At 39.1% G+C, this 24,943-nt stretch overlaps 1 protein-coding gene across 3 annotated transcripts in view; it reads left to right on the top strand.

Moving 5' to 3' along the window:
* Positions 1–2,985: 2,985 nt before the first annotated feature.
* Positions 2,986–24,943, top strand: part of lmo1 (LIM domain only 1) — a 35,793-nt gene continuing 13,835 nt past the window's right edge. The window contains exons 1-2 of one of the 3 annotated variants that reach the window (XM_077228401.1): positions 2,986–3,600; positions 20,291–20,350. In XM_077228401.1, coding sequence (XP_077084516.1) covers positions 3,579–3,600; positions 20,291–20,350 — 82 coding nt within the window. In that variant the 5' untranslated portion in view covers positions 2,986–3,578. Of the gene's footprint in view, positions 3,601–20,290; positions 20,393–24,943 lie in introns of those variants that run through there. The other 2 variants (XM_077228402.1, XM_077228403.1) reach the window with 2 other exon arrangements.

The following is a 24,943-nucleotide window of genomic DNA, read 5'->3' as shown; positions in this document are numbered from 1 at the left end:
TCTCTCTCTCTCTCTCTCTCTCTCTCTCTCTCTCTCTCTCTCTCTCTCTCTCTCTCTTTTTTCATCGGCAGCCCATTTATCTCCATACTGTCAATTAGAGGCAAAAGCAAAGAACTAATTAGGAACTGTGCAATTTTAATTAGCTGTTTTGATAATTAAACTAATTGGTTCCCTTGTGTTTCTGCAATGTGCGCCGAGCACTTTTTTGATATCTGGGCTGCAGATTTTCCATCCGTTGGTTAATTAGTCACTTTTGCATTAAAAAGGAGCCTTTTCTTAATAGCCTTAATTTGCAGTTGAAAGGAGAATCTACCATCAATAATTTGTGTAATTGGTAACCGTTTGATTGTAATTTAGAGACACGGCCGGACAGCTCTGCATGTCTAATTCTTAATGACTGGGATTAAAGTTGGATTAAATGTTTGGGAAGAGGATTCTTTGCCCCCAAATGACACCTAAGCTATTTTTGACTAGTCCCATTTGGAATGAGTAGGTGGACTGCAAATTGCCGTTTCGTGCAATCAAACATTGAGGAGCATATTCAAGTGGTAAGGTTCTCTAAGGTCACAGGCAGTTTCTTGGTTCATATGAAATACATTGTTGTAACAGGAAGGAGAGCTGAAAAAAAGACTCTTGCTTGTTCACTTAAAAGTGAACATGCATTATGCAACCACTAGGAGGGGCTACATAAACTGTCAGAAGAGTAAACAAACAACTATTGTCCACTGATTCAACCTGATGTGATCCTGTGGAACATTAAAAATATTGCATTGTAAAAGTAAAAAAGTTACTGCATCCATTATACAACACAAAATTAAACTGAACTCACTGCCAGAACGCAGAGGATGTGCCCAGAAAGACAGGAGGAAATTACAATTATAAGATAATTATCTGCTATGAAGCATTATTCTCACACATGAAATACAAATCTTGAGTGCTGTCCATCAAATGAAAGAAAATGAGGACAACTTTCAACTGGTATTTGAATTCATTTAAGACAATGTAAGCAAGCACCATCTATCATGTGCATCATTTATCTCATTTATCCAGATATCATTACGACAAGCCTCTCCGAGTCTTTCCTCCAAGCAGGACTTTCCATTGAACGCAGTTAGAGAAAAGTACCATGTCTGATATTGGTTTATAATCAGCTTAACCATTATGAAATATAGGAGAGGCTTGTGTTCAACCTCTCCCTGACTCCACCATCCACTGATTGTTTGCCCCAGGATAAATGGGAACCCAACTTGACTCTATGCTATCTGATTAGGTAGGGTTAATTACTGTGCTGTGTTTTTGAACCGGCTGTATGTGAGCCCCAGCAGTAAATAGATGGGCCTGCTTAATTCCCAATCAAAAATGAATTTTAATTAACTTAGCAACACAAGGCCCACACTCCAGGATGGTTTCCAGTCACAGCTGACCCCTTATGCAGTGTGCCGTAGAACACGGACACACTCTAGGCCTCCTAATAATAAAGAAACAATGGATTGCTCCATCACTGACCATCAGCTCAGAAGGGAAGCATGATACGTGTCACTGCACTGAAAGTAATTCCTAGAGGGCTTCATAAGAAGCCAGAATATCACAACCTGATGTTTTCAAATAATGAACCACTGTAGGCTTATATCTCACTGTCAGTCCGAAAATTACCCTTTAAATATAGAAAATATATGAGTTCATATTTAATCAGATGAATCTTTCTCTTTTTGTAAGAAGTGTCTTAACAGCATATGGCTTTTTAAATCACTATAGCAGCACTTATAGACCGGCCATATTATTGTTTTCCCATTTAACTGTCAGGAGGCCTTTTGTAGCCCAGCATTCAACAACAAGGGGCCACGCTTTCCTTGTTCCCTCGGTTTCTTGTGATTGGAATAATTGGGTGTCATTTACTTCTACAAGAGGTCAGCCGACATACATTTGTGGTCAAAAGTCATCCATCTATCACACTGCAGAAATGAAAAGTCAGACATATCAAGCAAGAGAGGCAGAGAGCAAAGGCTCAAACAATGTATTTTAGGGGCAGGGTTATGTCCCAATCTGCTAAGGTTGCGACAGCCTATAGTTTGAATTAAACTATGAATGAATGTCTGGGGGCATAGTAGATATGAATTACGATTTCATAATTTATGTCTATTCATCACCTTCAGAGAGATCCAGATCTCAAAGACATTAAAAGAGGCACCATTTTTTCCATCTCTACTTTGACAGGGATGTAAAATCAAAGTAAAGGAAAACTAGTACGGCAAATTACTAGCAAAAAGAGCACTTGTAACCTCTGCATCTCCCCTAATGGTTAATCTCGGGTGGATCTCTGTCTTGATTGGTTAAGAGTTTCCGCAGGGCAGGTGAAACCCCCACAAATTGCCCACCATGAAACAGTAACACTTTTATCAGCAAAGTAACAGCTAACAATTATATTACCAGAGCCAAACGCGGTCTCCTATCTCACCGCTAATCAAAACACAGCCCATCTGTTGTGTTGTTGCTCTCAAAATGACTGTTTATCTGAATATGGAAAGTGAGTCGTCTAGCCGATCATACACATCCAGTGGAAATATTATAATGACAATAATGAAGAATGTGAACGAATTAGATCATAAGCATAGTTCAAAATGTTTTTAAAAGCTCAAACCCTCTTTTCTCTATTTATAACACACATCACAATCACACAAGAACACATGTACACACACATCCCCATGTGAGCACTTCACACACTCTGGGAAACACACTCACACACACACACACACACACTTTCCCTTAGCTGTGCTTTTGTGTTTTGTCAGAATTAATGAGAAAAGTTCTCTTGCCCTAGGGGTAATTAGTGTCCTTGGAGTTAAATAAGCTAATACTTAGACACCTCTGGCACAAGCAATTATGTTTGTGTATTGAATAATTGATTCAAAGAGGGGGAAGGGCTGCTAATCAGATCTGAGCATAATGAATTGATTTAATTAACAGGGGAATCCGTGGCTCTCTGGGAAGCGCGCGCATTTATTCAGTAGCAGGAGCGCGCGGAGCGCATAAATTGGGTGAGAAAGGTAGCGCGAGCATGCTGTTAGGAGTTGTCAGCCTCAGAATTGGATTTCTTGAATATAGTTACAGTTTCGGAGCAAATGAGAACTGGGAGGAACACGTTTCTACTCCGAGAGCTTCTTCGCGGCAGCTCAATTTAAACGGGTGTTTAAATTAGATTTGAGTAGTCGTTTCATTTTCGCATGGAATGCACCGTGGCGTCTCACTTTAGTTTTAGACATCGTTAATTGTAAGCTTGGATATTACTGACGCGCTGCGTACGCGAACACTACTGGGGGGACATCGCTGCATATAATCTCCGAAATACATTAAAGAATAGAACAACAGACGCATATGCTACTCTACATGGCTTTCCGTCTCTGAACAGCGGAAAATCACACAGGCGAGCCTGTATAATTAAAGCTTGTGGCAGCAACACGGACGATTATTATTTTGTTGTTGCAAAGCAATTTCTTCTCAGAGACGCGAGCGGCGCGCGCAGAAGTGTGCTGGAGCCGAGAACGGATCGCCTGGAGCCGGACTCCTCGCTCCTCAGGACGATGGTGTTAGACAAGGAAGAGGGTAAGTGCACGGATGATTATTAGTGCATTAATTTGCTCTCTACGACTATGAAGAACGCGAGACAGTAAGGAAATGCAGCATTTAGCGTCCATTTTCTCTCCGAACGGCACTTTCATGGTCCAGTTCGTTTTTCATCAACCGGACACATTCGTTCGTCAGGTTTGCATGAGAGAGGAAGCGCGTACGGTAGGCTACTCTAAAAGACTTCGAGTCGGGAGAGACATGCAGAATGCGGTGCACTTCTCTACTGTCCCCGTGTATGAAATATGATGTTATCTGTTTAAAAGACGTAGATAGAGCTGAATCAACGTCGCTATTCACCGCAGTAGCAGTTAGCGCTCGTGCAAATCTGTTAAGTTACGGAGATGTTTCATTCGCAGCGGCTGCCCTCGCTCACAGGTGAGCGCATTTGAACCTCAACCCATACTGATTATAAGTATAATCGAGAACTATTTTATCACCAAATTGATGATAGTGTATTTAGTTTATAGGCATTTTTGTGTTTTTACAGGCACATGAACAATGCACGTCTCTGTATACGCTGCACTCTGGTTCCTATGGAAACCGTTTATAAACTTTTCTTTTGGAGCTTGTGGTACTGACAAGTTTTTGTTGAAGCTGAATCCCGTTTTTTGTATTTTGATATGTTTCTGTAACAATATTGAGAGAGGGAAAAATCCCTACAAAGCGTCTCTGACCTAAAAATGCCTTTCCTGTCATCTTTCATGGAATATTGTCATCACGCACACATTTAGTTTTAGCCAGGGGCCCTTTCCCCTCTAAAGTAATGGCTTGCATTTCAGGCCCATATTTATGTTTGAAAATGGATATTTCATATCTTTGAGCCAACCATCCTTTCACTAACCCATCTAAAAACCAATAAAGGGATTGCCGTAGAAACATAAATTGGTCTGTCTCGCTCAATCCATGTTGCGCTAATGTACCCAGATTAACTCAACTGTAAATTGTCTCCTTTGGATGTCTGTCTTGCTAAAAGTTCCCCATATGATTCATGATTGAGATTGCTTTTAACAGCTATTGGCTAAGCAATATGGTAAATGTACAAGGTGATGCAAATGGCATTAGTAGGAGAGGATGCACAGGAGCATGTAATGCAGTCAATACTACATTAACTACTGATGCCCAATTACAGAAGCAGGGAGAGTGGCTTTTAGGAGCATTAGGACTTACAGAAAAGCTTAGATCACCTGCTGCTCATTGCCTAAAAGCTTCACCCTTTGCTTGCTGGTGTCGACCAACTGCGCTGGCATTTTGGCAGGGATGGGGAGGAAGCTTGGATTCTCTCTCTCTCTCTCTCTCACACACACACACACACACACACACACACACACACACACACACACACACACACACACACACACACACACACACACACCTAAATATATCAGTTGAGGTATAGCCTAGTACCCTCATAGTTTGGTACATCTTGTACTGTATTCAAAGTGAGGGAACCTTGTGAAAAAAATACCACCATATGCACAACCCTCATGTTAGTTAACATCCTCAGTACTTATGAACTTGGTGGTGCATTGTGATATTTCAGATTTAGAAATGTTCTTCAAACAAGATGTTTTATGATTGTGGTTTTGTAACAATTCTGAAAATTAGATGCCAGTTTCAGCTCTGTATTTGGTTTCCATAACTGAACTTCCAAAGGGCCTCAATGTGACTCTGTGATATAACTAAGTTCAGCAGTCGAAGAATTATCCTGTTACCTTTTTCCCGACATCCTCGTTATAGGATACAAAGTAGTTTTTACTATACTCTAAGCTTGCTTTAGTTTTCTGACCTAAAATTCACCCTGCACTCTTAGGAAGCTTTATTAGGAAGTTTCAAAATGTGTGCATTTTTCTATGTGAAATATTGGGCCATTCACGTCTATGTGATGTACTAAGCGGAGGAGATTGAAAGTAGAGTGATGTGGGGCTTGTGACGGGGTTTTGCTCACTCTCGCTATTGTACTACTATTACAATGCCTTCCCAAATCATCAACCCTTTCACATCTCAGCATTGCAGGCCTTGTCATCAGTGGTCCTTGCACTGTATTTGATCCTTGCAAAAAAAGCTGTACTGCTTTCAGGCCACACCATACAGTACTTGCTCTTGTACTTTCTTACCCTGACTTTGAGGAGGGAGTGGGAAATGTGTTAAGGTACAGAACAAGCACAACTCCTTTTCATGACTACCTTTAAATAAAAGAAGCTCTCGGTTGACTTTTAATTCTCTCTGGAGAAATAAGCTATTCAGCCATTTTCTTTCCCTTCAAGGTATTTAAAACTATCTGGATTGGGAGGAATAATTGGGTCCTCATTGTGGACTTGTTCAGGATTGATCATTCGCATCGCTGGGCTCCCTAGAACCTGGTGAAGAGAAAAGAACACCGTTCTATTCTTCATCCTGATGATAAATTCTTGGTTACCGTTCACCGTTTAATTTACGAGCCATGCATGCCGACTGACCAATGAAATCTGTTCGTTCCTAATGCATGTATTTGAAATGCAATATTTCAAATGAATACTAGACCCCTGATCTGTCTCCTGCTGTAATAAAACTTGGAGCTTCAGGCACCAGTTTTTATTTTTTTGTAAAAAGTGAACAAAAAAAATTGCTTCATTCTTTACTTGAGTTACCATGGTAATTCTGTCTCGTAGCAATTTTATATTGATTTAGAGAGTGGACAGTAATATTTATTTTCTGTTATTCCCCTTTCTGTGGGTTGATTTCTAATTTCCACTTGGAGATTACTGTTATACATTCCTTAAGTCTTTTCACTTTTTTCATCCTGCAAGGTAATTTTCTCTCTTGTATTTGCTATCTTCTCAGCTTATTGGCTTGTTCTTACTCTAAATTAAACTTGCCAATTTCAAATATTGAAATTACATCAATGTTTCTCTCGCCCTGGGTCTCTCGCAATATTGCGCCTGGATTCGGGGCCTAATGCTTGTGTTCCTGCCACTTATATTGCTTCAGCCTGAAGAAATTCCTACTTTATAAACATTTCCTCCTGATGCAATTACAGTTCAATATATCTGCTACTGATGTGTCCTCAACATAGAGATCCCTCATCGCTGTGTGGTCTCGAATTGGCATGCTCGCTCTGTTGTTTTTTTTGATGATGGTTTTGAATGCATGATGGTCTGACACATTTTGAGGTGATGCATCCTTTTCAATGGTACAAAACTGGATAGGTGGTTGTACAATTTTACCATAATTGCATGCAGGGTCGTCGCTTAAATCCTGGGGACACATGACCAATTTTTATGGGCGGGCCCCCCTCATTGCAACACCCAGGACAACATTCCAATCCTTTTGACGAGGATTAAACTGAGCAAAAGAGACCGAATCCAGATCTTCTGTGATCGACTAAATGAGCAGTTCACCAAACTCATTTCTGTCTCTGTCCCAAGGCACTTGATCACTATCAAACTTGTGCTTTCTCACATCAGTGACTAGAGATGTATATCATTTCCCACCATTTCAACAACTCAAAGGGGACCTGAATAAAGACGAAGATTCTAGAGAAAGTGTTAAAGTTACGATGCATCTGTCTATGATGCAAATGGTTGCGTTGATCGGAACCGATTACTAGCTCAGTCACTTTCCCTTCATGTGCTACGTGCAAACACTTTTATTAAAATTTACATCCCAGCACATTTAAATTTCTAAACACTGTCAAACATCAAGGGAGCTGGCTAAGGCTCACATTGCATCCATACAGTATGTCACGGCAGCGTGTTACAATGAATCCTTACCAGCCTTGCTTCTACAGTATTTTCCTGTGTAAAGATGTAATTATTGGCAAGTTTTTAAATAATTTCAATAAACATGAGAATTTTAAAAAGCTCGAAGGACGTACAGTCCATCACTGAAGGATTGGGAACACAGAAAACCTTTTATAACATCCTCAGACATGCTGCCAGCGAGATGAATCGTCATTTTTAGGCTACCTTTTAAAATGTCTCGGAGCAACCTTATCTTTCACCTTGAGTCCTGAGACGAATGCAGACAGGTGCAGTGTTCAGTAAAAAAAAAAAAAAAAAGGAATATGAGCAAGAGATGTGCAGAAAAGAATATTTAAGTGTTGTGTATATAGTAAGATGTTTACTCTAATCAGGCCTGTCCAAATTTTACATCATCTTAAAAATAGAAAAACACTATATAATGTTACACTTTTGCCACAATGTCTGTACAAGTGTTTGCCTTTTTTCATTTTAAATTTGTTTCTGCTCTGGAATTCTCAACAATAGTAGCTTCTCCCAGTGGACATGCTCCAAGTAATAGTACATATGCTCTGCTGAAAAAGGGATATACAGCTACATATTGATGATTTTACAGTAGGTGGTTTTTAATTTACTTTCCTTTGGTCTTTAGACCACGTTATTCCCTCGTGTCACCTTGTCGCAGCACCTCTCGCTAGCACGTCTCGCTGCAAGGGTGAGTTGCTTCGTCTATTGCATTTCCCCTCACACACACACTGCTTCTCTTGCAGCAGGTCGTCACACTTGGCTCCATTTCATCAGTCCCTCTTCCATTCCTGTATTTATTTGTTTATTTTCCCCCTTCCCCCCTTTATCTCTCATCTTTTGTGCCAGTTGTCCTGTGAAGCTCTAGGAATGTTACTTTACCACTGACTGCGACCTATAGCACTAGGTAAAGAACAACGCAGTGACCTACAGCTCAACACATACACACAATTTTCACGACCAAGTTCTGCTGCTGCACTTTTGAGTGTTACTTTTTGGCATGACCTTCTTGTTTTAAAAGGATCAGCCTTTCAAAAAAAAAAAAGTACAGGTGGCCATGCTAATGAAATAAATGACTAGCATACTTTGCTTAAGGTCTCATCCTCCCTGCCAGCTCTTTCCATCCGCCAGAGACACTTTTATAAACTCCTCATTAACCTTATCACATTCTGTAACTTGATAAAAGCTTTCCTAATGATACCTACACTGATATCCACATTTGGCTCTAATGAAGTTAGAAAGTGCAGCTTGAGGTATCATAGCCCGTTCATTAGTGCTGCCATATATATGTGTCTTTGTATATGTATGAATGTAAAAAAACAAAGAAAAGAAAATATCACACCATGATTCTGCACACCTCGCCTTGCTGTCCTTATTCTGTAAATATCAACCAACTCACATATGATAAAACAAGGGAAGATGCAAGACATGAATTGTGAAAGGTATAGTCACAGAAAGGGAAAGCATTGTGAATGTTTATGAGGGTGTGCTACGCAGTTATGAATGATTAATGTAGAAATATAATCTTGTGGCATAATTGTAACGGGGTCTGTTTATGCATGAGAGTTTCCATCTTGTTATACATTGATCTTCCATTATGCCTATTAGTTGGAAGGCCTTTTTTAATCCCTCCTGAAATGTTCCCTAGATACATATTCACAAGAGTGTGTTTACCGGAGAACTGCATGCACACACTGATAACTGTTGTGGTGTTTTTAGGGTGGTGTGTTTTGTAAGTACAGGGTATGTATGTATGTGTGCACACCTGTATGGGTACATGTTTACCGTGTGCATTAGCTTGCATGTATACGTGTGTGTGTAATTGATTTGCATGTGCAGAACGTATTTACCATGTATGTTTACAGCATGTTTGAATGCACGCACAAAGCATATCTCAGAGTGCCGTTGAAGTTCTAGTCCTCATAGCTGATGTGCATCTGTGTTTTGCAATGGCGCGATTGAAGATTACTGAATAGCGGAGTGAGAATTCTGAAATCAGCAATGATACACTGTTCAGTATAATTCAATTTGTCATTCCTGGAGTGAGGAAGATAGTCGAACGATTGCTTTAATGTTTATGGAGATTGTAGCCTCTTGACTCACCTCACAACCACACATTCTCATGCAGATATGATATAGGTTCTCTGGGACCGGAATCTGAAGGAAACTATTGTACTGTATGTATGTCTCTGTCTCTGTCTCTGTCTCTCTCTCTACTGTATAAAACATATATAATGTATATTTCTTTTTGAAAGCTCTTTAAGGCTGCATTTATGGTAAAAAAAAATTATTGCAATTTCAAATAACTATTTTTCATTTTCTTTATTGTAAAATTTAAATCACAAGTCTTGCAACGACAGGTGATTTTTAATGAACTATTACTGCAGTCTTCAGTGTCAATATTTCAGAAATCATTTTAGTATGTTTATTTGGTGGCCAATATATTTTGTTTATTATCATTAAATAGTTGTGCTCCTTAATATTTTTGTGCAAACTGTTTTTTTTTCTTTTCAGGATTATTTTAAGAAAGTAAAAAATATATATATTTGAAGTAAAAAATTATATATATATATATGAAAGTCTTTCGTTATTTTTGATCATTTTAATGCATCCTTCCTTAATGCATGTAAAAAAAAAAAACTTACTGAACCCAAACTTTGTAATGGTAGCCAAGTATACATGCCAATTTAATATTTTTATAACTTCATGTTTTTCACTTGATCTTTATTGCACTGTCAAAGGTTTTTGCTGGAGAAACCAATCCATTTGTTATAATACCTTTAAACCTTTTTTTTGTTGTTGAAATCTAGGGATTCACTTCATCAGTATTTGTAATACTGCCTTGGTCACCGTTATAAATCTAAGAAACATGCATGTCGGAGGGTTTTTCTTTTCTATTGGGACAACATGATGAAAATTCCCCCCAGCTCAATAAACTATATATATATATATATATGCATGCCCCAAACCGATAATGACAAACCTCATGTAAAGTACTTAAAATAGTTGGGAGAGAGAAATCCAATAAAGGCTGTGTACACACATTCCATCCAAACATTACATGGATATTAAAATCTATTCGTTTTTTAATAAAAAAAAAGCCACAACATATAAGGGAGGACGCTGTTAGAGAAAGCACTGGAGGGAGGCTGGCAAATGGAAACACAGTCCACTTAATGAGATCCTAACTTGCACAACTCATTGGCCGACCTTCGATAAATTACATCTTGAATACCTAATTAAAGGCTTTGATTGCCGGTTAGTTTGTATTGTTCCTTAAAGGGGAAGGACACCGTATTGGTGAGGTTGATTTAATCGATGCTCAGCGTGTGGGTTCTGATCCATTAGAGTGGCAGCTGTGGTCCAAAGCGCTTGGCCACTCTGCTCGGCTTTAATTGAAATTGGAAACTGAGCAGAGGCTGAATAATGCTGTCCAGCCCCCTTTCTGCCGGCCGCTGATTTTACCCTTTCTTGACACTTAAACGTGGCGGTCTCTTGTGCATGGTTGGAGATTATAATGGAGTGGCCATTCGATTTAACTCTTGAATTCTCCAGCAACGTCAATAACCTTGTATGGCGTGGCCATTCAATCACTGTGCTCTCAATGCTGCTATGGAGAAGGTTAGAATACATTACACCCATTTATTCATCATCTAAACATTTCTTCTAAATGAGAACATGACAGTATTAAACATAAATAACAATAACATTATTTAGCTAATTATGATTAGACACACCTTATTCCTATCTAGAGAGAGAGAGAGGTTGACATTCCGGCCGGTAACAGAAAGCTTTTGGCCAATAATCAATAAATAGCTGATAGTATACATTTAAAACAAGACAATTCCAGACAATTAAAACAATTAAATTCAACAATTAAAATACACATAACACTAAATAGTTTGTATGCTACAAGTAAATGTATGCATTATTTTATTATACTGTACAGTATGAAAGATAGATAAATATTTAATTGATCAAATAATTTAATTGATAAAAAAAAATGACAATGCAAGTCAAGTCACATTTATATCGCGCTTTTTACAATACAGATTGTTTCAAAGCAGCTTTACAGCGATAACAGGAAAATAATGCAAAAAAGTTTTGTAAGTTCGTGGAGCAAACAGTGATGTCAATGTCCAGCTCGGTTCAGCTCTTGTATAATCGTGTCAATGCAGGCAGATCAATATTATTGTTGAATATCAAATTAAATGTTACATTTATAAAAAAATCCATTTACACACAGCTGAAATGCACTCTTATGCCGAGTTCAGACTGCACGATTTTCAAAATATTCGGGTCACTGTTGTTTTCACACTGCATGACTATCTGGTGTAACATTCAGTTACTGCTGTGTTCACACTGCACAATGGTTCGGCGACAGGAGGTTTCACACTGCATGACTTTACAAAAGAAAGAATTGCAGACAACTTCTGCCTGGTCCGCAAACTACGTTTCACAACCAAACAAACGCGAGAAGTGATAAGGAAATAACGGAAGATCAGCATGCGTGAGACCGGAGTTCTCGCGCGACACTGAATTTGTTATTAAAATTGATAGCCTACAAGAAGATTGCGATCCAAATTGTCTGTGCGCTGATTTGCAGCGAAAATGAGAAAAATAAACAGTTTATGCAGGAGGAAATGGTTGGGAAGACGAGGGGAGCAAGGACTGTGTTTTGCAAAGAGAGTTGGGGGTAAATAAATAATTTTGCAAATGTCCTGCTGTTGCTGCTGCATATGCAAATGTTTGTGCTTTGTTTCTGTTTGATATAATTGTAAATAGGCCTATATCTATTAAAATACTGATATTCTGGTCTATAACTCCTCCCTGAACATCCTGCTGTCCTGTGTCTTGCTCTCTCATTGGCTGTCGGTCATCGCTGATGTAGTTTTCAGTCAGAACACTTTACACACAGCAGGATTGTGAATCGCCGACAGGTCCAGATATTTAGCATGCCAAATACGGCGATTCTCTCAGATCGCGTCTTTGCTCATTCACACTGCGTGATTGTCACTCGCGTGAACGAGCACCGATTTGCCTGTGATTTCGGGTATTTGTCTGCGATTTCTCAACCTGTCGGCGAGCCAAAATCGGGGCTAAAATCGTGCAGTCTGAACTCGGCATTAAAGGGAGACTTCAATAGATCCCTTAAAGGGTAAATTCACACAAAAGTGAAAATTAACCCATACTTTACTCAACCTCAAGCCATCCTAGGTGTATATAACTTTCTTCTTTCAGCCAAACACAGAGTCAATCAGTTATATATAAAAAAGAATCCATCCATCATAAAAGTAATTCATACAGCTCCAGCAGGTTAATAAAGACCTTCTGAAGCAAAGCGATGCGTTTTTCTAATAAAAGTATCCATATTTAACTTTATAAACTATCACTGGCTTCCGGTAACGGCCATATGCAAGTCAAGTTCCCGCGTAAGAGTGACCTCTGACCCAACGCATGATGTATTGACAAACTCTGAAGCACAGAGGATAGAATAAAACAAAACACTGGTCATGAACTAAAAGTCTAAAATGAGACTTTTTAAAGAGAAATTACGGAGGAGCTTGAGTTTGTTGCCCAGCCCTATTTGTTGGAACCGCAAGAGGAGTCTACTCTCCCCTAAGCTTACGCTACTCTTTCATCCTACGTCATGCGTCAGGTCAGAGGTCATTCTTCGGTCGGAATTTGACTCGAGTATGGCCGTTACCGGAAGCCATTGATTTATAGTTTATAAAGTTATAAATATGGATTTTTCTTACAAAAATGCATCACATTGCTTCACTTTATTATACTATCATTTAAATTTTTGGGTGAAATAACCCTTTAAAGGGTTAAATTTTTTACATAAACTCTCACTATTCAACCCTCTACATTGCGAGTAAATCACTCTAAATCATCTTCACTCTGGCGACTAAATAACGTCTATCATTAGCCATTGGCTAATAAATTCTTACATTTTACTCGCCTTTGTATGTTAGAGAAGTTTTAAGTTTTTATTTTCACTCTCTGAACACTGACTGAGCACTTAGAGTTCTCCAGAGTTGGAGAGCTCTCCATCAATTAAGCGATCTGTAATATTTCTATTCAGCCCAATGGATTTGCGCAGCGCACCTGTATTTGACGTACTGTAAACCCTAGTGTGAAGGCGGCAGGACCTGTAGTCGCTTCGCTGAGAGCGCTGTTTCACACACACACACACACACACACACACACACACACACACACACAGAGAGAGAGAGAGAATCTTACATACCATGCAGAATCGACACGCTACATGTAAACAATATTCTTTGTTGTTCATTTTGAATTATTCAGCTTTTGAGGACAAGCAGAAGATATGTCGGTTTCTCCGGTAGTGGGCGGAAACCAATTGATCACATTTTGCGACCATTTTTCCTGCCGGTGCGACCAAATATTTATTTCGGTTGCGCTGACGCGGCCACAACGTTGCCGAGCAGTGAATGCAAACAAAATGAAAGCGGAACGAAAATCCGCTACTCATTTATGCTTCATGGACTGTATATTTGCTTGGACCAATAATAGACAGCGCAGCGCCCCGAACTTGCAATTTTTTCACTCGTTTTGCTTTTTAATTATGATAATAATTAAGTTAATTTCATCTACACCCTAGATTAAGCTTAGTGCTTTATTGTAAGCCCCAGTGCTACCAGATATTTTTTGTTGAGGCTCTGGTGCGGCTGCCCTCAAATGTTAGTCTGGAGCCCTGTGAACTTAAAATAAAACTGCACATTGTAATATCTGTACGTTAAGTTTATTTATTATTAAAGTTGTCAGTATTTTGGGGGTAACAGTTATTTTGGGGGAAATTTGAATAATTGCTTTGCAAGCTTATTTAAGATGTGCCCCTAAATTTTCTGCTTGCGCTCCTAAAATATTCAGTCAGGGCAGAGGCTACAGCGCTCCTAGTAAAAAAAGTTAGTCTGGAGCCCTGTAGTAGAATTAGTACGATATAAAAAAAAAAATATTATAGTAATAGATGATAATTCTATCTAGATAATTTATATTATCTATTACTATAATTTATATTATCTATTACTATAATCTATATATTTTTTAAAAAATTTACAGTAACTGAATGACCAACAATATCTAAGCACCTCCACCAGTCCTAAGTTCAGGTAAAATGACATATGCATACATGGTTACCAAGTTTTAGTTCTAATTACTAAAGTTCTATCATTAAATAGTGCTTGATTAGCATATAGTAATGCTTGATTGGCTGACGTTAAGTGTACGTTCAGATATTTAAAAAGATCTGTCTGTCTGGCGAGTAAACTAAAAAAATTACTTGCCAATAGCGATTCTATTGCCAAGGTGTGCGTAGAGGGTTGCTATTTTGAACATGGAGCTAGAATATGGAATTGTAATCTAGATCTTAAAATATGCAGAAATTCAATATCGGACTATAAATATCCAATTTTGTGCAGTACGAATACTATAAATTTAAAATATTGCGAATCACTATTGCATCGATAAACATTATGAATGATACCTAACAAAGTTTACCCAAGTAAAAGCACAAACTCACAGGCTGAAATTACTGTAATTGTGTACTGATAAGAATAAAAAAACGAGTATCTGAACATTTGTTCTTTGAATATGAGAAATTAAGCTCTGAAGTTCACATTCTCCGATGACTAGGAAACCGTAGCAACTACAACTTGACAAATGACCGTTAAAATACTTTACATAATGTTAACGACAATGGTCACCTGATTAAGCCTGGACAGTAAATGCTGGTCCCCAATGTAATTTGCCTGCCCAAAAGGCCTGCAAATGAAATGTAACTGTTGCAATCCAAACCCTGCTTCATTATTTACCCAATAAGGAGATGGGCATCTGAGAGAGTGTTCGAGTGACACAGAGGCCCCACACACCAAACAAATACCCCCTGTGGTGGATTTGCATTATTCCGCTCTAAACGGGGCCAAAATGGAGTTGTGCTGCGTGCCGTTTCTTCCATTTTCAACCTTGCAGCATGGTTCTGAATGGCACACCTGGCATATCTTTTGAAACTCTAAATGTGTAGTAATTGCTGGGAGAGGGGAATTTCATAAATCACTCCCTTAAACTTAGGAGTGAGTGACACAAACTTTAGAAGGCCTTCATTTATGCCTAACCAAATGCATTTTTAATGTTGGCTAAAAAGTGTTGGGGCATCATTGTGCAACAGATGGCGTAAAGAGGCTCTGACAGTCCAAATGGTTACATTCTTGCCAGGAGTCATGAAGTAGTAGATAAGATTGTCCTTTTTTTTTCTCAAAGACTGAAAAGATCTAGAGGGAGAATAGAGGATTTATTCTTTTATTCAGATGCAAATGCAATCTGTGGGAAAAGGGGAAAAATGAATTGAGTTTGTGTGTGTGGGTGTGTATATATATATATATATATATATATAATGTGTATATGTATAGAGAGAGAGAGACATTCATCAGCTGGGGATATTGACAGTTCTTCTGGTAGAGTAAATGGGTAGGCTGCAGTCTCCGAGATCCGTATAAATGTAGACCCAAAACAAACGCACACTCCAGGCCTACTGTAGACAACTTCCAGACGGGTGAGGCTTGATTGTCTAAATGTGAGGTCACACACCTCCCTATTCTTTCTCTATTGAGCGACTGATTGTTCCTCGGAAACTCTTTTAACCCCTGAGTCGGGTGTGTTCTCCCACTCCTTTTGCACAAGCTTTTCTGATTCTGTCGACAGCTCACCTTCCAGAGCTGTTTTCTCACCATGCTAGTGAGCGAGCACCAAAGTGTTGGAACAACTTGCCTCTTGCAAAAACACTGCCAGTTTTCACACGTCTCCAAAATAAGCAGTAATGAATTTAATTAGATGGCTCTTGCATATCTCCCTGATACATTTATTTTAATTAACCCCATGTGAATAAATTAAAATTAATAGGAGAAAGAAAAGTGTAAAGCAAAAAATAAATAACGAACACCCACTTAGAGTTAATGAAGTTAACCGTTAATTGGAATCGCATCTGTTAGCCAAAGCTTTAGCAGGGCACCAAGAGCAAACAATGTGTTTAGTAAGCCTCTCAATCTCCTCATCCTAGAGCGAGAGAGCGAGAGAGGCCTTGGATCCTAGAGGTGACTGCAAGCGTAAGAAATGGATCTCTGACATGATGAAAATGACCGCCAGGACTTGGAGGTATCCCGGAGACTCCCCACGCTGCTGTGCTTGAAGCCGTTCCAGTGTTATTGCAGGCCTAATGCGGCTGCCTCATTTGGGCCGGATCAGAAGTAATTATACTTGGGGAAAGTGTCTGCCGACCGCAGGGTCAGGACACTTGTAATATGTGAAAAGGGCAATTATTCCCGGAGACACAACCCTCCCTTATATTGGGCATTGCCAGGGTCACTGCGAAGGAGCAGCACTGCGAGGGAGCAGCGCTGCTCCGTTTCACTGGGGGTTATTAGCAGCAGCCGGCTCCTAAAGTTTGCAAAAGTGCATTATATTAACGAATGGTACCCTCGTTCCAACCATACTGATCATGCCAGCGTTGATCTCACTTTTTTCTTCCTTCATCTTTTTGTCAAATTTACTCCTGTCTACACTTTTCTGGTGTGTTCATTATATCATAATCATAGGAAGCAAATATAGGCCTGATTTCATTCACAGAGCAGTCTTGAAAAGATGTATTCGCATCCACAACTGCTTTACCTTCATTTGCCCACAAGCTACAGCTGAGTATATTCTTTTCTCCAATTATGTGCAACATGTCCACCAAACGCATGAATCAATATGTTCCAGATCATTTCTGCACTGGGCTTATTAACTAGTATCAATCTCTTATTCATTTGTCTGTTTTAACTGGCATATACTACCTGACATTATTACCAGATGCGTTTTGTCTTGGCAGTAAAGGAGAATGAGTGTCTACAGGCTCAATTACAGTAATGATATGGACTGATTCAAATGAACTGATTCACGCAGACAATGGCAGGACATCTGCCTTAGTTCCCCATTAACCTCCTTGGTGGCTGTCTGGCAAATTCTAGATAGATAGATTGTGTTATTTAATGCCATGTCAGCATCTAAGGCTATTTTCATTGCAAAAATTTAATTACAAAAATACAAATATCATAAATGCAAATTCTAGACCAGATTGCCATGGCTGCAGCGTTTACAGATTTTACATGCGGACAGAACCAGCTCCTATGCACAACTGGAGCTAACGCAAAGCTTTGGTTTACGATAAAGTTCAACTGAGGAGCTAGTAGTTTTTATATAGTCTGTTAACTTTAAATACCTTTCATGAGTTTTTGGCATTGTGATCTGGCAATTTATTTCTTAAAAGAATTACCATGCTGTGCTTTAGCTTTCGGTAAACCAGTCAGAACTGACATTAATATTCATACACCTTTAACTAAATAGTCCAAATATATTTTAAATCAGTCCAACTTTTTAAAACATTAAAGGGATAGGCTAGTTGACTCAATTTTAATTGTCATTATTTACCAGCCCATGCCAGTTAAAACCTGTATGACTTCTGCAAAAAAAAGAACAAAAAAATTATATAACGCTTTTGCCTATTAAAGTAAATGGGGTCAAAAAGAACATTGGACCCCATTGACTTTTATAGTATTGACAAAAAACAAGAGTTTTAATATGTTCTGTGTTCCACAGGAGAAAAAACGCATTCTGGTTTGGAACATGAAGGAGAGTAAATGATGGCAGAATTTATTTTATTTTAATTTCTCTTGCATTATTTTCTAATGCTGTATGTTGAGCACAACATGCAATCTTTTTTTTAATGCAAGAGCATGTCGGATGTAAATGTGTGATGAAGAAACATGTCTGATCAGGTGAACCCAAAATCTCCCACCGACTATTTGTTTTTTAAAAAAATGTAGTTTTGCCCATCCCTACTGGGTGCCTTTAATTCCCAAAATACCAACAACATCCATTCAATAAGGTTATATCTAATTCAGGACTGCATCTGCCCACTCTCAGGTAAGCTGCAAGTACTTATCAACTCCACAGAGATCATCATCACATGCCTTGGAGACATGCAGTTAATATCACAGACCTCTCCCATCCCTGTCACCACCAAGACTCCCTTCTGGCAAATGCTTCAGCTCAATCAAGGACTACAACCTCCCATGGCTTGATCAGCTTTCATTTGTCAAACTGTGGCCTTCTGGTCCAATCTGTCTCAACCACCATACACTCCTCTCCAACACATTCTACTGCCTCTTTTCAGAGAGTCTCTAATCTTACATCGCTTTTGGAATCAGACCTGTCTTTAAAGAATTTCTTGTATCTTTTCACAAACTCATTGTACTGTATGCAAACTCTTGTCAATGAAAACAGTTCAGACACTTTTCATTCACTGCTAGCGTTTAATATTTTGGAGAACCCTTCTGCTCCATGAATACATTACTCCATGTCATACATGAAAAATCATGCCAACAGCTTTGCAACAGATGACTGCCTGTAATCCCTCATACATCTGTAGTTTAGCACTTTGTCCCTCTAAATTGGTCCCTTTCTCAAATGTTTTGAGGTCATGGGCATGGTTTATGCCATTGAGGTTTGTTTAAGGGCATTGTGGGATCCATATGCATAGCAGACCCTCATACAGCACAAAGCCATGCTCATACTTTAGTAAAATTGGCTTTTGTCTAAAATACATACATGTATTTTATTATTTACAAATGTCGTTCCAAACCAGTATGAATTTATTTTTCCATGGAACGCAAAAAAAGAATAAGACTAGGCTGGTCTTATTTCATGCAGATATAATGAATGAGGAAGGAAACTTTCAAACTTCAAAATAGAATTTTTCATAAAGGTAGTCTGAGCTCTATATTTTAAGTCCCACAATAGCTTTGCAGTAAGTTTTTAGTTTAAAAACTAAAGTCTGAAGTCAGAAATCTGATTCTGAACAAATCAACCAAACCCAGAAGTCATACGGACAACCTTCATGATACTTATGGCTCTTTTTGTCCATTTTCAAGCTTGAAAGTTTCAGTCCCCATCCAGTGTAATTGCATGGAAAACAATTTTTGAAATTTCTTCATATAAGTTAATAGAGTAAATGATGGCAATTCAATTTGAGTGAAATAACTCTTTAAGAGCATATTATAGCATGCTTTTTAGAATGGCAATACATATGGCAAAACCTGGGCCCAATCAGTCACTCTCTTCCTGATGTCACTGATCTCAAGCCTAATACCCTGGCGGGCCCCTTCACCTGTCCCCATGGGGGCCTCACACTGAGGTGTCCAGCTTATTGATCAGATCTATTAACAGTGACCCTGCATACAGTAAACTTTGCATCATCACTGGCTTCCACTGTGTGCTCATTAGAAGCAACAATAAAGGAAAAAGACTCCAACCCACAAAGACAAACAAATCATTTTCTCTTAACCAGAGAAACCTTCTTTTTCCCTTCTTGCTCTAAACCTTAAATGCATCAAAAGGGTACCACATTGATTTGATTTTTTTTGATATCCACAAAAATGGAACTTGAAATGAAGGCCTACATAGAAACCGGATCCTATCTTTATAATGGAAAGTACATGGTCTGACAGTTTCAAATGCAAAAACGCATCCGTACATATTCGAAGGAGATAAGGTCTTTAAAGGGTGTATGGGCGGAAGAGAGGCAGATGACAGGGTGCACACCAATTACTAATAGCGAATGATTTTCTTCCCTACCTTTTATTTGTTCGGGAGAAATGTTTGACAAGGCAAATGCTGTCTCTTGAAGGAAAAAAACATCTACTGTTGGGATATGAATCAAGTGGCAGATAGCAGGATATGCCTTTTGTGACATGGAATGACATCGGAAGGTCAGCAGCACTTGTATAGGTTAAATGGATTGGATTAAGTGGGAGCTGCCTCCTCAGTTTGCGTCTCCATTTATAATGTTCCCCTTTTTTGTTCTGCAGGACAGAAATGGGGGAAGGGGCTACTACCAAGATTCCAAGCTGTTCAAAGAATGATGACAGGTGCACTCTTCTGTATAAACCCCAAAATACCAGTTTGCTGATGTAAGAGTCAACATTATGTACTTTTATTCAGTCATTTACTCAGCGTTTCAGGTTTAAAGTGTGCTGAGGCTATATAGGGCTTCTAAAAGCATATCTCAGCTGGCTCTTTTTTGGAAAACAACAAGAGGTTTCTCAGAGATGGCAGAAACAAGATGATTAGTTCCGACAAAATACAGTGCTTTTCACATCAACTAACTCATCCTGGAGAATGCTCTAGCCTAGTGAGACAGGAAGCGTTAGCCTCCTTAAATCTGGGTTAGGAAACTTGTCACTATGTGACGTGTCATTCAGTTACCTGAATTCATCCAGGTAATTACAGAACGGGGATGCTCCAAGGTTTCTCGTATATGGCTTACTACAGAAAGGGTTCTTTACAGTTAACGTTTTCTTCAACCAATGTGCATGTTGTTAAAAGGTGGATGGAAAGTGTGTGTGGGTTGTGGCCTAAACCAATTATGTGTGGTTCTCCTGAGGTGGGGGAAACGACCTTTGTGTATAATTAGTTCTCTTATTTAAAGCAAAGATTTTGAATAGAATAACTAATTAGCTGTCATAAAAGGCAAATTAAAGATTTTTGTGCCATCCCTTGGGGAAATGAAGGAGCCTGATTCCCAAGCTCGTTTCCGTCTCGTTCGCACACTCACGTACAAACACAGACACACTTTTTCCTCTCCTCATTAAGACTGTTTCTAGTTCCGTAGAAGGCTGACAGGAGAGCACTGTTGGCATACCTGCAGAGTGCACCTCTAACAAGCCATGAAATGCAGGTAGAAAACGACCGCCCTCAGCTAGTGTGGCTTCAATTGAAAGGCTTTTTACCTTCATTTATACCGAACATTGGTATTTATAGCGAGTTTTGTGATCCTAATGCGGCGGCTTCAAGGGGCCCGTGTTGGGGCCGGAGGAGGGGTGGGGGGAAGCTGGAGGGGAAATCACACCGCTAATTGATGGCTCCCATCAGTGGCGGTAGACCAATTAGCTTCCATCTTTTTCCAGTTCTGATAAAGAAATAAGATGGTTGAATACCATCAGAGCTCTTATTCACATCCGAGTCATAAATTTAACTAACAAGCCCTCGCTCTCCTGCCCTCTCTCTCTCTTTCGGTCTTTCCTGAGTGCTCTCACATTTTTACCTCATTTTATAACCAAGGAAATGCTAATTATATTATATTCATAGCACCACTGATGTGTGGACCGTCCAGAATCATTGAACAAATCTGAATCCAATAAATGAACAAGTGCATCACAGAGGGAAAGTGTGAGAATGAGCAGGTACTAGAGTTGTGGCTATTCAGAATTAAATTGAGAACGCAGTTTAAATTCTAATTTAATCCCTGGTGCTGGAGGTAGCAAACAGGATGCAGAATTGCAATTTAAATTTAAATGTTAGGAAGTAGAATCAAATTAATTTGTTTTAATTTTTGACCAGAAAAGTTAAATGTGCAGTGTAAGATTGACAGCTAGCGGTTTGAAATGGGTATTGCCGTTCAAATTCAAAATATTGGAGAGGGTTGTTTCCCCTGCCCACTCCTCAGAATCGACTCTCACGTGGGTTTCCAGATTGAGGACAAGCAACAGGAGCGAGCACAATTGACAATGGAAGGCGAGGAGATATACACACTTGTAAGTTGATGAGTTGATTTATCTCTGTTTTAATTAGATGGATGCCGAGGCTCTTTAGGTCAGGTAGAATCTGCGATCTCTGACCTAGTTTGTTTGCTGGCTTCGATTGCTGTAATACGCTGTGTTTTCCACCAACTGGCAACCCAGGGGGTCAAAATAATATTGGGTAAATTGGCAGTGGGTGAGATCACACAAACTGAAACAAAAATAGGCATTCCTACATGGGAACACACTTTTTAAAGTAAAATAAGTAAAATTTTAAAGTAAACAAATGTTTTTCCGAGAAACAAATATGTGAACTTAGTATGTTTCCCAAATCTCTGCTAGCATATTGTGGTATTTTTATCCTTTAGTACGGTCAATAAGTTACATACAGCACCTTTAAGTTTGTCAGGACAAAATTGTAATATTGGTTTTACAAAATCCAAAAACATTTAGCCTTGTCTAAAACTTTGGAAAGATTCAGAAATGTGTCCAACCCTGCCATGTAAACCTCCCTTAAGTACAGTTAGTCCAGTTAGAGGAGGAAAAAAAACATTAATATGCTGATAGTTGCATGCAGGGTAACGGATAATGGAGTTCATGCCCACTGGCGTACATTTGTTGATCATGTACAGTAGAGCTATTACTGGACATTAAAGCTGAACTAGAGCTGCTGCCTGTGACCTCTGCCATCAGCATACTATTAGTCTTAACAGACATCTACAATGCACTAACAATCAGCTAAGCACAAGCTTTATATAAACATGGCGATACTGGGAAAATATGAATTTAAACGGGTAGTCCCTAGGGGGTGTAACAATACATCGATATGGATCGATGCATCGATCAAACGTGTAACGATACATCGATGCCACACATAAAATATAGATATACGGTACCTTTATTTTGACACTCTCCACATCCTCACATAACTTTTCTCTGCTGAAATAGACGCCTGACAAGATTGAACGAACAAAAGACAGTATTTTCCACTGTCAATGCATCGGGAGTTTGTTTTGCAGCAGATACAAGCTGTAAAAGTATTCAGGTCAGGTGACAAGGCTGATAGTCACTTTGAAAAGACGCGCTAGCTGAGAGGAGTTTCATCAAAGCTGATTAAAAGTGATCGAGGATGTATTTCAACTAACTTGATGAACCCGTAATATCATCTTCGGGGCGTAAAAGGAAAATAATAGCTGGAACTTTCACGGAATCTTCCTAAAACGGCACGTTCGTGGTGAGGGAAAAGCTCTCTGTATTGCGTGTACGTTAATCACAACAACAAAGTTTGACGCGTCTATGTCAGCTGAGGAGATTAACGTTACATCGATGAATAAACGCCTGACAAGATTGAACGAACAAAAGACAGTATTTTCCACTGTCAATGCATCGGGAGTTTGTTTTGCAGCAGATACAAGCTGTAAAAGTATTCAGGTCAGGTGACAAGGCTGATAGTCACTTTGAAAAGACGCGCTAGCTGAGGAGTTTCATCAAAGCTGATTAAAAGTGATCGAGGATGTATTTCAACTAACTTGATGAACCCGTAATATCTTCTTCGGGGCGTAAAAGGAAAATAATAGCTGGAACTTTCACGGAATCTTCCTAAAACGGCACGTTCGTGGTGAGGGAAAAGCTCTCTGTATTGCGTGTACGTTAATCACAACAACAAAGTTTGACGCGTCTATGTCAGCTGAGGAGATTAACGTTACATCGATGAATAAGATGCACAATAAAAAAAACACCATGATATATATCTGTTTTTGCAAATGAACTCTTCTGTTATAGAGTTCATTTGTAAAAGCAGATAACTCTGTTCTTGTTCATTTTCATATATCATGTTTTTTTTTTACTTGTAACTTGTAACAAACAACTTGTAAATGTCCCAATTGGGAGAGGGTGTCCAATTTTCAAAGAGTTTAATTAAACTTTCATGTTATATATATTTTGGATGCATTTGTGAGTTAATAAACGTAACTGGTTGTGTACACTTGACACATAATATCTAAATATCGATAAATTGATTGATATAGCCCTGAATCGAATCGTAATCGTATCGCAGAATTTGAGGTATCGGCGATATCGTATCGTGATGAACTGTCCGATTTACACCCCAAGTCCAAGCAACAACACAATCAATCTTACTTTCTTTTGTAGAATGCAAAGGTTGTTGTCTATGCAATGGAAGTAAAAGGGGACCAAAATAACATTGACTTAGTGCCCAATTGACTTTTTATGGTATGACCAAAAAAATATATATTTTTCAAAATATCATCTTTGGTGTACCACAGAAGAAACCCAGTCATACTGACTTGAAACGACAACAAGGGTGAGTAGATGACATAATTTTGACTGTTCCTTTAATTCCTCCCACATTAAATTTAATAACACAAATTCTTTAAATGATTTCAGAGAATGTTTTTACGCTATTTCTGCACTGTAAAACGGTAAAATGGTTAATACTTGAATCAAAAGCCCTCTGTCCAGATTGGTCTGTCTCCATATAGGATTGGGGGCTTTTAATGGTTTGACCGTCCAGGGCACAATACACCGAATGGCGGCAAAGGCGTGGAGGTGGAGGGGTAGGTGTCAACGAGGGCATCACACAGGGATTTCTGAGAGAAATGTGTTTTGAAAGCAGAGAGGTATAGAGAGAGGGAGAGTGCCGGTTTAGCTGCGTGTTCTATTAGACGGATCAATAGCTCAGTGTGGGAGAGAGTGTCTTAAGAGCTGTTGTCCTGCGCTTTCAGCTGTGGCAGACCTGTTAGTGCTGGCAGAGGGGTGCCGAGTGCCAGTGTTACCAGCTCTGGCCCGGGGGCGGCTTTTAGTCCACACACAAATGTCAGACCGCAGATAGACTATTAGTGTTTAGTGCAGTTATTAAATGGACTTTATTTGTCCTTTAGGAGGCTAAAAGGCATGCTTAAAGGGGGAGGCTACATGACAGCA

The sequence above is a fragment of the Siphateles boraxobius genome, unplaced genomic scaffold (assembly GCF_051911475.1).
Source record: "Siphateles boraxobius isolate OS27281-9 unplaced genomic scaffold, OSU_SipBor_1 130, whole genome shotgun sequence".
Taxonomy (NCBI): domain Eukaryota; kingdom Metazoa; phylum Chordata; class Actinopteri; order Cypriniformes; family Leuciscidae; genus Siphateles; species Siphateles boraxobius.
The sequence above is the reverse complement of the archived record's forward strand: the minus strand, read 5'-3'. Positions and strand labels throughout refer to the sequence as shown.